The 16,131-nt window shown below is 41.0% G+C and overlaps 2 protein-coding genes across 3 annotated transcripts; both read right to left on the minus strand.

The window, feature by feature from the left end:
• Positions 1–71: 71 nt before the first annotated feature.
• LOC118111388 (myoD family inhibitor domain-containing protein 2-like) lies at positions 72–3,126 on the minus strand. Its single transcript, XM_035159944.2, has 3 exons — positions 2,409–3,126; positions 1,487–1,729; positions 72–1,288 (listed from the first exon to the last, which is right to left on the minus strand). The coding sequence occupies exons 1-3, from the start codon at positions 2,485–2,487 to the stop codon at positions 1,026–1,028; spliced, it is 585 nt and encodes a 194-aa protein (XP_035015835.1). The 5' UTR covers positions 2,488–3,126; the 3' UTR covers positions 72–1,025.
• Positions 3,127–3,228: 102 nt separating this feature from the next.
• On the minus strand, positions 3,229–15,205 carry LOC118111384 (forkhead box protein P1-B). 2 transcript variants are annotated; one of them, XM_035159938.2, is made up of 16 exons: positions 15,069–15,205; positions 12,302–12,439; positions 9,132–9,269; positions 8,954–9,043; positions 8,268–8,388; positions 8,054–8,159; positions 7,836–7,943; positions 7,201–7,288; positions 6,779–6,856; positions 6,484–6,679; positions 6,174–6,250; positions 5,959–6,060; positions 5,684–5,811; positions 4,941–4,986; positions 4,670–4,830; positions 3,229–4,060 (listed from the first exon to the last, which is right to left on the minus strand). In XM_035159938.2, exons 2-16 carry the CDS (start codon positions 12,422–12,424, stop codon positions 3,898–3,900), a joined length of 1,725 nt encoding a protein of 574 aa, XP_035015829.1. In that variant the 5' UTR covers positions 12,425–12,439; positions 15,069–15,205; the 3' UTR covers positions 3,229–3,897. The 2 variants fall into 2 exon arrangements, with proteins under 2 accessions (XP_035015829.1, XP_035015823.1); XM_035159932.2 differs by having other exon boundaries at positions 6,478–6,679.
• Between the last annotated feature and the right edge of the window lie 926 nt (positions 15,206–16,131).

Raw genomic sequence — 16,131 nt, forward strand, 5'->3', positions numbered from 1 at the left:
TTAAAGACAAACGAGGAGGCTAATGTTGGAGTAAAGTTGAAGCAAAGCTCAGGTAAAAAATAATGTTCTTGTTTTTAACAGACTTGGAAGTGAATTTAATCGGAGGAATAATATATTGTATTTTATTATATATTGTATTGTACTGTACCTATAGGGAATCATACAGTTACACTGACTTATTTGGCCGATGCTTTTATCCAAAACCTTACAACTGAGGGACAAGACTAATTCATAAGTATTGGTCTAATTTGTAGGAGATATGTGGCTTTCAAGACTTTATCTATAAAAACTATAACTGATTTACTGATATAAGAAACATGGAATTCTCACCCGAGCTCTCTCTCTTGTTCAGTGCTGAAAAGGGAGGTTATCTGATGGGATGGAAGATGATATGCGTGTCTAGTCACACGTTACAGCTGACTTAAGTAACCTGTCCCTTATTAAATGAACTTTTCTGTGACGTGCCGGTTCTCTCACACACCCACAGAAACAAACCCGCCAGTCAGTAAAAGTATTAATACCACACTGTAAAAAACAAGTACGACACTGCAGGCATAGACAGGGAAATGTTAAAGTACTCAATCATGCAGAAACATGTCCTGACCGTTATACTATTACATTAGATTATTACTAGTCATGCATTAAAAAGCTCATTTTGGGATATTTTGCATAGGACTGCAACTAATGATGATTTTCAATATGGATGAATCTGCTGAATAACAAAGTCCAAAGTGACACCATCACAATATTTGTTTAGTTTTTTAGGGGAATGATATTTATGAGTGTGTGCAATTCGGTGCAGATCCAAACAATAACCTGGATCTAGTGAATTTAAATGTTGTTCTCTCTCTTGGGCCTTGGCGGAGGTGTGAGCTCTACTGAGTCTGACTCTATAGTGGATATGCAGCATGGGAAAGATGGGAGAGTGAAGTAAATATCAGTTGTGCAGTATGATTTTAAATAAATGTACAATGTGGTGATTTTATTTGGAAGGGAACTCATCGTGCAGGTCAGAGGTGAAGGTTTCAGCGGTAGCACACCTCTGATATCTCCATGGCCAGCTCCACCAGGTCGCCTGCGTCCTTACAGGAGTCAAAGAAGTTACAGTCCAGCTCCAGCTTGTGGCCGCAGCAGCCCTGTCCCTGCTCGTCCCACTCGCTGGCCGCCATGATGTATTTGTACGAGGGAAAACAGCGGCTCACTGCCCTCTCGCAGGTATCCGGTAGCAGGGCCATTAACTCGTGGAAACGACAGTACAGACAGGAGAGCAGGAGAGCTGCACAGTCGTCTGGTGGTGGTGACGTGGGGGGAGCAGAGGAGGAAAAGGTCAAAAGAAAGATGTTAGATTCTCAGTAGGAAGTGAAAATCTCTGAAAGTGTCATCTGGTGCACAGATCAAGATTTGATAGTGTTGTTAATGAATTATGTCTCATGGTATTTTCTGTTCAACTGCATCAGCTGCTCTCCCTTCGAGCAGTTAACAGTACCTCCAGTTCCGGGCTGGTAGGAATCATCTGATGACAAATGGCTGCTGCTGCTCTTAAACTTGTCCGAACACATGGAGCAGCTGGAGCCGCCCAGTTCACTGCCCCCCAGGGCATCATGGGAGCAGGGCTCGGCCTCCGGCTTGTCCAGCTCTCGCTCGGAGGTGGTGCTTGGTCTGCGGTGAGCAGCGAACATCCCCGTGGTCTCTCTGGGAGGACTGCCAGTCACTGGTTTGAGGTCACTGCCTTTGAAGGGAAGAAGCAGGAAATAGATGAATGTTGATTTGAGATGCACAAAGTATTACTGATGATAATAATAATCAGTACTGCAGTATTTATTTATGATAGTAGTAACTGGTACAGCAGTACTTATTACTGATAAGAATAATAGTGTTACTGATAATATAAAATTTCAATTGGCAGGTTTTACATTCAATCATTGTTTCTTGTTTTCATGTATGAGGCAGTTAGATAGATATAGATTTTTTTAGTTTACCTATAAACTTTACGATGAATAAGTATATAAAGAAAAATAAAAAAATGCAAATACTATCACATTTCAATCAAGAAAATAAACACAATTTCTTTTGTAAGATTTCAACATAAATGCTGATCTTTTCTGCACTGATTATTATATAAAATACATTTTAATATTAGTAACAATAAATACTGAAACCATTTGTGAATTATTTTTTATCAATGATTTTTGTATTGCATCGTACTGCATTGCTTTGTATCAGTCAGGATAAAATCAACATTTAGTCAGGGAGGTGAAATGTGAAGTGTATAAGATTTGCCTCGTAAAACTTTAGCCAGAAGAGATAAGATTAGATTTTATTCATCTGGGTCTAAACCCTCCTGTTAACACTGGTCAGGGACCACATGACGCATTCTAGTGAGAAACAGAGCAAACTGAACGACCTACCATCAGAAACACGGTCTCCCAGTTCCTCAAGCTTGATATAATCCTGATCATCCACAGGAGGCTTTGACGGAGTTGTCATCTTGTGCAGGACAAAGTGGTGAGAAGAGAAACGCTAACTAAAGACTAACATTTGTCAGAGAATAAAACATTCATGCAACATCCTGTTTTTTAGTTAAATATAGAAGAATCATGCAAGAAGCACCAAAAAAAATAACCTGGTTAAAAAAACAAGAATAATCCTGCAGATTAATTTGCTGTAAATATTACCCGTGCTGGTTAACAATACAACGGCGTAAAGCGAAGCCTCTGCAACACTGTAATCCCTCGGAGGTTGAGCTCAAGTACGTCCCATCATCATGCACACACCCGCATTGTGAGCACACTCCACGTCGATCAATACTTGCCAGTCACGAAGCACAACTACAAATCTGCGATGCCCAGAAGATCCACTCAATTAGGGCATTTTATCGACGCAGGGTCGAACCAGAGCCACTTATCAAACACCTGGGTTCTGTGGGACAACGAGAAAAAGGATCCTGGAGCCGTGTGTTATCTTCAATCTGAGCTTTTCGTGATGCAATCATTTTTTTCTAACGACATCTGCTGAAAGCACAGAGGTGAATTTATAGGATGTTAAAATAGACATAGCACAGCGGAAAGTTCGCCACACGGAACATTTTCTTTGTTCCATTACCTTCCATTAAGAAGTCATTACCGTTGACAGAGAGAAGTGGGGCTGCTATCAGGTCAAGAAACAAACATCAACAGACCACAACTTCATTACTGACTACAATCGTAAATGTAGATAAAAAGACACAAGTTCACATTTATCATGATGAATTTATTATTCATAGAGATGCATCGGTTTACAATGATGGTAAATCTATAGAATCTACTTTTACAAGCTCCGTCAGAGCTAATTTTTAACAATGTTCATGGAAGGGGTTAAGAAAAACCAACAAGCATAGAGGAGTTACGTATTCTTTTGATCAATCGATTATACTTTAAATACAAATATATCAGATCACGTTGGCAGTGAGCATTTTCTTTACTTCCTCTACATTTTAAATATTGTGACTACTAAAATAAAAATCAGGTAGTGTGGCCCCCTGCTCAGCATTAAAGTAGCTACGAGGAGGGGAGATTTCTTTTCATGGTTGAAGTGCTAATTATCGATGTTCCCTTTGCTTTGGCTTCTCTGCTCTTCGTGGTCCTTTTGTGTACAGATATATATAAAATAAGAAAAAAATCATGAAAAGACAATTTGTGTGATATCACTCTACTGTACAGAAAGAATTAAGAACTAGATTGAGAACGAAAATAAGAAAGGCAGATATATATAGATTTATATATCTATATACGGGGGAAAAAAGTCCCAAAGAACAGAGTGGTTTGGTTATGTAGATGAAGCTGTTTTTTGTTTTTTTTGGAATACAAAGTCACACAGGCGGTGAGTGAGAACTTGCAGCGGAGGACTCGGCCCTCGCGGTCAGAGGGAAGGCATGCGATCCAGATGGAGGTTGTGCCTCACGAGGCTGCTGCTGTCTTCTTCCTGGTTCATCTCGGGGCTGTGGCCGTGCTCGTCCGTGCTCTCCGGAGATTCGTAGGGATAATGGTCACATATCTCCTCATCCTCCTGCTCCTCTTTAATGCTGGTTCCATAAAAAAAGAAAACACACACACAATCAGGATTTGTGATCATATATATGCATATTAAACCATAATTTAGTCAAAGGCCCAGTTCAGACCTGGTGTTAACATCCGTCCTGAGAGACCTGATCGCAAGTGGACAGCGTCTGTTCACACCTGACAATTAAATGTGTCCTGCATGTGTCTCCTGTGGCACTTGTGATTGGATCTCACTTCTCCTGCTCTACATGCAGAGAGTCAGGAGAGGTGGAATGAATCTGGTCTAGCTGTGCTTTGAAGGATTTTACCAATTTAAGTATCAGACATTATGAGGTGGTCATGTGGTTGTGGCGTAAATATATGTTTGATACATTGGGAAACTGCAGGAAGTCAGAGGACGTCAGCTGTGACCCAGGAGGCATTAGTGTAACTTCACACTGCAGAAAGTATGTGGCTGCATGCGTCTCTGACCACCTCCGACTGTGGTCAGCGATCAGATCTCAGGAAGGATTGAGGATGCGGTTTTGTTCGTTCGATCCTGAATTTAGCGTTGACCACCATCAGTCAGGATGGATGTGAACACCAGATCCGAACGGGGTCAAATACACTGCAGAGCTGGAGGTGACACTTACAAAGCTTGTGGGGGGGACTGTGTGGCACTGCTGTCACTGTGATATCCTGATCCATTAGCCAGGGCTCCATTCATCTGCTCTTGGAGCACATGAGGCAGGGAGTGCAGTGGGATGCTGCCCATGGAGGCTGAACTGTAGTGAGAGTTGTCTAGACCGCCGCTCTGAAACGAAACAGCAACATCCTCAGTTTTCATATGTAGCTGGAGCCATTTTTTCACCTTCATTTATATTGATTTATAATCAAACGTGATAAAAACAGATGTGCTCTTACCTGATGAGCTAAGCTCTGACGGCTCTGAGAGTTCTTCAGCAGAGATCTGTTAGTGCACAAACACAATATAACAAGTTAGGTCTATGTGTTGACACCTGAGATAACAGCCACATCATACTTCAGAGCTGGTACACAGACTGTATACAAAGACATGACAGCTCCACAGAGGGGAAGTCTAATCATCTTGATTCCCCCCTGGTGGCTGGCTGCGGTATAAGTCATAAACCCACCTCCTTCATGTTAGCCAAACTAAAAAGTAAAATAGTTTTTTCTCAAATGTGGTTTCGGTCATTTAGGCAGTTCTCATCACACTGGCCAATATTCAAGTCATCTTTCCAGTTTCGCATAGTTTCAACAACAACAATATTATTAAGTGCACCGTTACTGCTGCCCTCAAATGGCTGTGTACACTGTGACGCAGGGATTCCAGGTCTGTTTGTTTGAAATCCACACAAGGTAAGTGTTTTGAGTCTTGTAACTAAGGCATGAGAAAACAAAATCATCACATGATATTTTCAATGATCGACTGATAGCGGTGTATCAAGGGGGGAGGTCACAGTTGTGTCAAAGTCTAAGTGTGACTTGCAGGTTTGTGCAAACAGCAAACACACAGGAGGTGGCTCTATTTTGTTTCGCACAAAATCATGTTTCACACATTGCTTCGCCCGAACTATTCCGAGACTCGACTACGAGGTGAAATACTGCCAGGAGAGTGACTTCTATCTGAAAACACGTCCACGTACCCGCTACCAGCCGTCTTCTGGGGCCGTCTTCTGTGGAACTCGATTTCATCTACCGTCCACACGGCTCCCTTCACGTTCTCCAAACGTACAAAGCATTTATGGAGGCTGAGATTGTGTCTGACGGCGTTCTAGAAGATGATGAAGGAAAGGAATTAAATTAGGAGCAGTGCACATCTGAAGTACTAAATTAGCATCAACCTAGTTGCATTGAAACACAACAAAACACTTTTCCTGTGTCACATTTTCATATCCAAGGACATTTCACAGGTTCGTACCTTCCAAGTAGCTGCGTTGCGCCTGAAATATGCAAAGTTTCTTGTGAACCAGTTGTAGATTTCATTTAACGTCAGCTGGTTCCGGGGTGATTCGTATATTGCCTGAAAGAGATGAAGAGCGTGTAAGATTTACTGTAAACGATAAAACATGTGGATCTGCCACAAATGTGAATTAATTCATTGTGGCTGTGCCGAATGAGGAAGGTAAACGTTACCTGTCTTATGAGAGAGGCATATGTGAATGGAGGTCTAACTTCTGTGCTCAAGTAGAACTCCTTGTTATCAATTATATCTGTGGAAAAACATTTACAAGCATTGTTTATACATATGCACAGACAGAATGGACTGGAAACATAGAAGAACCATTTCCAATTATGAAAGAAACTAATATTTAATTAGATTAAAATAATTCTAAAAGAGAAAATTAAATTAACATGTATGTGCATCTCACCAAAATCATGTTTCAGTTCATACCAGCGATTAAAATGTATTTTTGAAAGTTGTTAGTCGTGATCTCACCGTTACCTTGGCTCACTGAGCGGCTGTACCGCCTCCGTACAGGGGTCCCAGTGAACATGCTATTAGGAGTGAGGACTGAAGGGGATTCAGAGAGTGGTGTCAGGGGTGTGGATGGCACTGTGGCGCTCTGAGACAGGCTCATATGAGGAAGGCCTTTGGGCAATGTTGCCTGGGAGAAGGACACGTTAGACAAGAGATTCACCTGAAAACACAAAGTAGCCGAGTCAGGAAAACGTCACTTTAAGTGCGAGCAAAACAATATTTATCTTAATTGAAGGAAACAACCGTGGCAGGTACTTACAGGCTGCACTGCGGGTTTGGGTTCGGAGGACTTGAGATGAGCCATCATAGCTTGCAGTCGCTCTTTGTCCTTCTTCAACTGTGTGAGATGAGAGGACCGGAATAGAAGTTGAGAGTCAGTGAATTCACGGCTTGTGTTTAATGATGAAATGACATTCAGTGTGGGAATGAGTTTGTTTCTGGCATCCTGAGAAGTGCAATTATCTCAAGACATCACTTCTGCTTCCACGGCTGGTGTGAAAACACATTTAGGAAACATTCACTTTCCCTGGAGTTTTTTAGAAAACTTATTTTTCAGTAGTTAATAGAAAAGGACTGGATACTTCCATTTATAAAAGTGAATTGCTGTTAATTGTCCCACTTGTTTGAGTTAAAAAAGAAACATCAAAGGATTAGCTTGAAGAAAATAAATCAAATTTATACCTGCAATTCCAGCTGCTGAACCACTTGCATCTGGACACGACACTGTGCTGTACTCTTGTCGTCCAGTATATGTTCATTGTTCAAATGTCTGCAGAAAAGGTTTAAAATCATGACATGCTTTAGGGAAACCACTGTGCAGCTGTGGTACCAGTAGATAGGAAGAAACGTATTCACGATTTAAATTTTTTTTTTTAGCTCCAATGTGATAATTAAACCCTATGTGCAAAATACACGAACATACACAGAGGTGACAAATTAAAGGAAAACCAACATAAAGTGTCCCAGTAGGGTGTTAAACCACCAGCAGCTGTCAGGACAACTTGCACAGAGCGCTGTCTGACACATCAGGCCAAAATCTCCCATTGGTTTTCAATAGGGTTTAGATCTGGTGACAACTAAGTTCATAGCATATGATTCAAACCATTTTCATACTCATTGAACCATTCAGCGAACCCTTGTGCCCTATGTCATCTTGATTCTCCCTTTTTAGGGTTTTCCTTTAATTTGTCACTCTGTATGTGCATTTCTTCCTTATATATATATATATATATATATATATATATATATATATATATACTTCATTCGTGTCAATGCACGTCCAGACAGATGTGAATAAGCAATGTTTGACTACTCACTTGAGAAAAGCCTGAAAGTCTCCGAACACCGTCTCACAGCCTGGCCATTTGCACATTCCATTTCCATACAGAGGATGGCTATTTTGTGTGTTTTCATCCATTGTCCCACTGCAACAAATAAAATAGTCGACCATGATGAAGCTGACAGGGCTTCATCAGTTTATACATGAAATAAAGGTAAATTGACAGATACATTTTCTATGTATACGTTAAAGCACCTTTCTCTTCTCTTCAGGAGACTGTGATGACCATTGGAGGTAGATTGATGACCGGAGGACTCTCTGGTGTCTCCACTAGGAGACAGGATGCTACCATTCTCAGAGCCTGAAACGGCACGTTCACATTTGCAGTGTTTACTTTAAGTGAGCTGAAGACAAACAAGACCCTACAACCATTGAACCTGAAAGTAAAAACAACTTTAGGACAGATTACCTGGAGCTGTGCAGGGGCTGGTGGGAAGGACAGACAGCAGGCCTTGCCTCTGCAGGTTGAGGAGATGTTGCTGCTGCATTTGAAGGAGCTGCTGCTGGATGGCGATCTGCTGAGCTGTGAGCTGTGACAGGAGAAACGACAGAGTGAACTTCCATTTCTGTTTTCCATATCAAACATAGCTTGATGAGATAACAGAACATGTACTGAGCCATTAAACATCACACTGGACATGTGTTGTAGGTTTGAAAATGTGCCTTTGTCAGGGGCCGTCAATCAATGAGCTTACGATGCTATTTAGAGAAGAAAACAAGCTCACTGTTTATTCAGTTTATTATAAAATTCCGTTTTCATCTAAATGGACAAAAACTACATAAGTTCATTGCTGGGACTTGAGTGTGCACTAAAGTACGTGAGGCTGCAGGTGTTGGAGGTGGAACAGAGCAACATGACGCATCTTAGAAGAATAAACTCAAAGCAGGAGAGGAGAGGAAAAGATACTAACCCTAACCCTGATGATAATAATTACAGTATTTGCTGTCTAAAGAATTCCATCCATTAACCTTTAGTGCAACTGAGCTGAGAAGGACTCAGTAGGAATTGATTAGCATTGTTGCATACTAAATATTTATATAATGATCAAATATTCATGAAGTGATAAAAATAATGCTGTAATGAATTAATGTTACCTCTTGGCTAACAATCCCAGCATTCTTCTGTTGCAGCAACTGCATATTTAGCTGCTCTTGCTGGTTCTTGAAGACCTCCTGAATTTGTTGCTGCAGAAATGTTGGGTGAAAATGTCCATTTAGTGACATTAAAACCAGCGTGAACTAAAATACACACACGACTTGAAAAATACATTACCTGGTGTAACATGAGTGCTTTCTGCTGCTGGAGCAGAGCTTGGAGCTGCTGAGGACTGAGGATCTGTTGCTGTGGGGTCTGCTGAAGCTGCTGTGGCGCCTCTGCTGGTGGGGTCATCACCGACAATGACACGGGAACCTGCATCATCCCCCCCCAAAAAAAGCATAGCAGAATAGAAGAGTGAATTAGAATCTTTACCACAGAAGAGGAGGAAAACACTGTGGATGCAACGTCTGTGACACAAACACCCCAGTGACCAAAAATGCAACATATGTAGGCTGTCCTGGATGTGAGCATATGTGTGCGTGCCACTTACATCCCATACATTCCATCCCCGGAAAAACAATCAGTGCATTTACACGTAAATGAGAGACCATCTCTCTTCAATCATGGCGGGGGATTATGAAAAAACAGCCACATTTCAGCTGTTAACGGATTCCATGGTCATATCTGTACATTTAACACAATTTCTAACAGGGATTTATATTATTAGATAAGGACTTGGACCTTAAAAGAGCTCTCTCACTACAGAGTCTGTTCTCACACTGAACTGCAATGTCAGCCCATATGCTCTGATATAGAGGAGAGAAACTCTTAAGGACTCAGCCTCATAAATATCACAATATGGTAGTAGGTAGGGTACGAAGGTGGTTTACATGGGTGTTTAATACACTGTATTCATATAAAAAGGCAAATGGAAAATAGCTAAAAACAGCAAAACAACAACTGCAAACATACATTTGCAGTAATTGTCAACACATGATTTTAATTTCCCTAACTTTCCTGATTTGATTTGTGTATAACATTTCATAAAAATAGTTAAATAGTTGATAACAGCCATAATTTCTTACATCTTCAAATGCATTTGTACATCTATAAATGACTTACATTATTTTCCCTCTATCAATACAGTTCAACTAATTGATTAATCAAAAAAATCATTGTAGCTCTACTCCTATCCCTCTTGCCCTACTTCAGAAAATGATTTATACCACTATAAACTCAGAGTTCTGCTTATTTATCTGTTCCACTTCACTGGTCAGTCTAGCAAAAATGAGCCTGACTGCAATTTTTCAGCTAAAAATGAAATAAACATCAACAACAACAACAACAACAACTCTGGGTGGCTTAGGGGAATTAGAGCTCCAGCAAAACAACAACCAGTGCCACAAAAACAACAACAACATCCTCCTCTGCTCGGAATGCAGCAATTACCACACCCTCCCCCCCTCACTGTCAAGCCTCACAGCTCAAGGGATGTTTACTGTAAACATAAACAGAGTAATCAAAATTGCACAGAGATATAAATAATGAATAAAAAAGCATACAGGGCCTGTTTACGAAAACAGAACTTGAGATTCGTATTTTAATTAAGGCCTGATCCACAAACAAACATTTCTTTCTGAGGCTGGGGCTTGTTTTGAAACGGGTAAACAAACTGACAGTGAATTTCACACAGGCTCTGGGCTAACAATAACAGACGACTGCCTCCTGGTTTGTCCTTTCTTGTGAAATTCAATGCTGCAGAGGTGGCCACCAAAGCATTGAAAATAGGTCTCTCCCACAGACAGAGCCAGTTGGCCCCTCTATTTTTCTGTGGACACCATCAACACAACAACAGCCTTTGCCTAATCCCCGTTGCCATGGCAGCCAGCAAGTCCAAACATCTTCTGTTGTTGTTTTTGTTGAAAGTCATACCAGCGAGCAACTGAGTGTAAACACAGATCTGTTCCCGCAAGACTGGTCTTGTGAACTCTGAGATGACTGACAGCAAATAGAAACACTGAAAACTGGCTGAAAAACAAACACAATATGTTCCTTCTTATGAGATTTAATACTTGCTAATGTGGCCTGATGGGTGTGGCCTGAGTCAAAAGAGAGGGACAATTTGCAAAAGCAGTTATACTTGTTATCTTTAATAAGATAAGATATTAAATCTAGCAACAACATAGATATTTTACAGAAGCAAAATGTTTAAACCGGATCATGATCGGCCGACTTGGACAAACATGACAATCTACATTCACAAGTCTGCCTTAAAATGATATATATATGGCTTCTCAGCAATAGTGTGCTGCTTTGCATTCTAACAGAGCCCCTCTAACCCACATGACAAGGGTGTAAACAAACTTAAGAATAAAACGCAGATCGCTCTGCCCAGCAGGAGTTAGTGCTCTGCCTCCCCCTCCAAACCTCAGTGCAACCTCCCCCCACTCCTGTGGTCCCCTCCAGCATAAATAGGAAACACTGAGCTTCAGAGAAATTGAGACAGACGAACTGAGAGGTTCAGCGATACCTTGACGCGCAGAAAAACAACTAAGGGGGCTTAAATTCTCAAACATCAGTAAGCTGTCTGCCCTTGGTTCAGTATCACCTTCTAAATCTTATGTTTGAAGAGACTGAAAATATATGGTGTTTGGAGACAAGACCGGCTGAGTATAAAATCAAATGTAGCATATCTAATTGTGATTCACACTAAAGGGAAGTGAGAGCAGATGTGTTAGAAGCAACACTTACGTAGCATTGTGAACAAATATTTACACATGCCCCTATAAAGCAGTATGGTGCTGTAATAAAGAAACTGCACAGTGGTAAAAGTGGCTTTTCTGAACAGAATAATTTCAAGGCTGCCACAAAAAATGTATAATCTGCGAATGAGCCAATCAATCCGATTAATCATTTAGCCAATACCAAACCACAGTGACATTGTATAATTGCTTATTTTATCCAACAAAAACAAATGAAAACCCGAAAAACATTCACTTAACCAGCAAATCCCCACAACTGAGAAGCTGTTAGTGTCGAATGGCTTAATGTGTGTCCCAGGAAAAAAGACAAAAGTGCCCATTTTAATTTTCGAGCCCACGACTGAGTCTTCCTAAGATTGTTTTGGACCAACAGTTCAACTGCAAATAGGAAATCAGCAAATTTGCACAATTGAAATGCTGCAAACAGGAAATGTTTGGCATCTTGTTTGGAGAATGACCCAAAAAATGTATAAACCATCAAAAGTGTTGCAGATTAATTTCATGTTGAATTACACATTATACGCCATGATATGTTTTTGTGGAATATGCAAAGACTCAACATTAAATTCATTTCTTATTTTGTGAATAAAAATGTTTGAAACCAAGGCTGGTGAGTGAGAAAGCTGCAACTAGGAGACTGACCCTTGGTGCCTCTGGAGGAGGAGACAGGCTGCTGCTCAGTCGACTCTCATTCTCAGTACGACTCTCGTTCTCTGTCTGACTTGGAATGGTGTGGCTTGTTGGTTCTGACCCAGACTCATGCATCTGGACTTCACTGACCTGAGAAAAAAGGAAACGCGTGTAAATGAAAAACAGCTGGATAGAGCAGAACAATATGAGGAAATCCAGGAAGAACACGAACACAATACAGCGTAACTTTCTGACAAAACTATCACTTAACAAGTAATTACAAGCACCATACCCTGAGGACAGAATTCTAAAGTCGCCGTAATGATCTAATAATGCAGTTATTCACTATGTGAGAGTAACTGTGCTGTATGGAACAGACCGTAGCACTAAAAGTTAAGAACTGCACGGTTATCACCCTACCCACCAAGACAAACATTCTCCTCTACAAGTGGGAGAGGAACAAGCACAGGTCTATTTGTTGAATAACTGAGTGCTGCCATGACTACTGTAAACACAGGGGCCCTGGGTCTGTGTTTATGTGCAAACATATCTTCCTTCTGGAACAATTTACCATTAACCAGGTGGTGCAATAAACGGCCGTGGCAGGTAGTACAATGCACAAGTAGACTATTATGTATACAGGTTGAGAGCGTTTGAGACTGAAAGCTAAGCAGCATAAATAAAAGGTAAACAAAGTGGGCAAACAAATAATGTGCACAGATGGAAACCAACACACAAAGCCTGAGTTAAACTGACCACATAGACTCAGTGACAACATCTTTACTTTTGAGAGTTACCCTACTGTCAGATTTACAAACTGAAATCAATCTGTTAAATCGATCAGTCACTGAGGCACCACTGAGAGTCAACGTCAACATTTAGGCTGCATCTGACAGACGATAAGATTGAGCATTACTGTATACACTCAGATAAAGTCACAACCAACGCTCCACTAACAGTTAGTAACAAACCAAATACAGATGATATAACGTTCAGTAATCTATGAAAACAACATGGTAGCCATTAACTCCTCCAGCTGCAGCGATGTGACATTCAAAGACAAGTTATGACTTATACGGTTAAAACTGAGTTCCGGTTCTTCTGAAACTACAACCTATCTAATCCAAACAGGCGGTTGTTGGTGAGCTTTTCCACTGTTTACTTTTGCTTTCAGGATGAGGATTAGATGCGAAGACAAAGGGCAGTGTTTCCTGTGGGCATTTTTGAAGATGCCGGCGGTGATTTGGTTTGTAAGAGCCCGGCTGAACACTGGGCTCATCCCGCCTCGGTTCCACTGCGAGCGAAATCAGATATTATCTGCTGTGGGATTATGATAATTGGACAGTCGTGTTGCAGTGCACCTGTCGAAGGAATGGGCTGAATAATACGCTCATGATGAATGAAATGTTTTTTTGTACTGTTTTTAAAGTATTCTCACCACAAGCAACTCTCTAGCAGCGGGGGCCACCACTTTTCAAAGAATGGAGAGGAAATGAGGGAAGCACTGCGAAGGGACCTTTTCCGAAAGAGCAAACAAACACCACCTCCCCCATTAAACGCAGACTTTTTTTTTTTTCCAAACACGTGATTTTACACATGCACCACTAGTAAAAACAAATCTAAACTCAAGGAAATACATCCGGAAGAGAAGTGATATCATGCACCGTAAAAAAGATAGTAACCACAATAAACTATTCACTTAGTTACACACACACACAAAAGCCCAAAAGAGGAAAGAAGGAAAATATATGAATATTAACATTTTCTAACATTTCATTCATCGACCAAACAAAACTATTTAAACGCAAACACAAAATCTCACATCTTGAATGAAAAGGGGCAGAAGGAAGAATAATCTTATATAATCTGCCCAATCTTTCACAAGACATTAATTAACAAAGCAAATGATTCAATAAATACAAAATAAAGACATATTGTAATATAGTATAACTAGTGTATTATATGATATAGAACAGTATATTTAATACTCTAGAAGCTCAATACTCTTTTAGCTTTGATTTCACATTTTTAAATCACGTAACTTTCTCCTTGTCTCGATCTGGTTCCCTTCACACCGAGTTTGTCTTGAATTACAAACCAATTACTCGACCCAGGTTTCAGGCTGTCTTCATCAAAATAAAATAATAAAAAAGCTCCTCATCTCGCGTACATTTCATATTGTTGAGAGTTGAATCACGTGTTAAACTCGGATCATGTCTGAGGATGTGGGTTTTGTGTTGTCGTGAGGCAGCTTAGCCTCGACTACCCTGAAGCCCATGAGCAAACCAGCACGCACCTCACCGGGGAAACACCGCGAACGTGAACGTATCCAGACTCCGCGTTATAACGTGGAGGGCATCGCTAGCTTCGCTCGCTACAGAAACGTCGAGTTAGCCCCGAACGCGAAAAAAAATTGAATGGACTCGACATCCGTTTAAACCCCCACTGCAGCCTTTAGCTTGACGTGTTAGCGGCGTGTTGTAGGAGTTTCACACGTTAACACCACGCACACATGACACAGCTTCCACCTCGTCGCGCTCTTTCAATGAAACCGACGCAAAAGCAGTTTTTGTTTTTCCGACGAAGCGATGCGATGCGGGAGCGTCTACGTCAACAGCACAACAAAAGCTAGCAGCCCCCCCTGTCCCCCGACGCCTAGCTTGGGTACGGGTGGGGAAACCGATAATAAACACGTTAAATAAAACCACCATGAACGCGGCGGTGTGGTTACTGGTCGTCCGGTGGGAGCGGGCCCGGTGTCGGACCGGAGTTTACTCACCGGAGTTGGGGAGCGGACGGACAGTGTCGGACTCGTGTCGGTGTCTGAAGGAGCGGAACCGCGCAGCTGCTGCTTCCCTGTAGCCGAGCTAGCCACAAGTTGCTAGCAGAGGGCGTGGCCTGGGTAAAAGTAAACAGAGGTGACGTCATGGCGACACGCGGGACTGTTTGAGATCGTCGAGACGTTTTTGGGCGTCTTTTGGATTTTTAGGTAAAAAGACGGTTGTGTTGTATAGGAGCAGTTTATTATACGATTAGTTATGATTCATCCATCCATCATCTACACAGCTTCTCCTTCACCTCAAGATATTAAGAGAACTTTACTTAATTCAACACCATATGTTATATATATATTTAAATACATAAAAACATAAAATCCTGAATGTTATATTCATATTCCCTAATGCTACATATGTTTCAGCTCAGGAAATTCTATTAAAACATTATAGGGATAGTTCACCCAAAAATGAAAATTCAGTCATTCTCTACTCACCACTACAATACAATACAATTGAAGTAACCGCCGACCACTTCTTTAGAAATAAAACAACAACAGAAATGAAACATAAAAAGCCTCCATACTGCTCCTGTGGTGTCCTCCAAGTGTCCGTAAGTCCCGACATTTGAAACAAGATGATTTACACCCTGTTTTTAGCCTAAATGTTTCGCTGTTGTCCTCCTACTTACTGCTGCAGTAACTGTAGCTATCGCGAATTGTTCTCGTGAGACAGGATCAGCGAGATAAGCAGTAACTAGGAGGAGGGTATCAGAGGACATTTAGGCTAAAAACACGGTGTAAATGATGTAGTTTTGAGTCAAATTTTAATGTTTTATTGGATTTGGCTGCAATGCTGTTTACCCAAACTTTAACCCCCCCCATTGGCATAGTGGTGAGTAGATAGTGAGTGCATTTTAATTTTTAGGTGAACAATCCCTTTAAGTCTCATATCCATGAGGATTGTTAAACATTTAGCTACACATTTCTAATGTATGTTTGGCAAAAGAAATGATGGGCACCTAAGAAAAAAAATTATATGTTTACATTGACATTGCCCATGAAGTTA

The sequence above is a fragment of the Hippoglossus stenolepis genome, chromosome 6, assembly GCF_022539355.2.
Source record: "Hippoglossus stenolepis isolate QCI-W04-F060 chromosome 6, HSTE1.2, whole genome shotgun sequence".
Taxonomy (NCBI): domain Eukaryota; kingdom Metazoa; phylum Chordata; class Actinopteri; order Pleuronectiformes; family Pleuronectidae; genus Hippoglossus; species Hippoglossus stenolepis.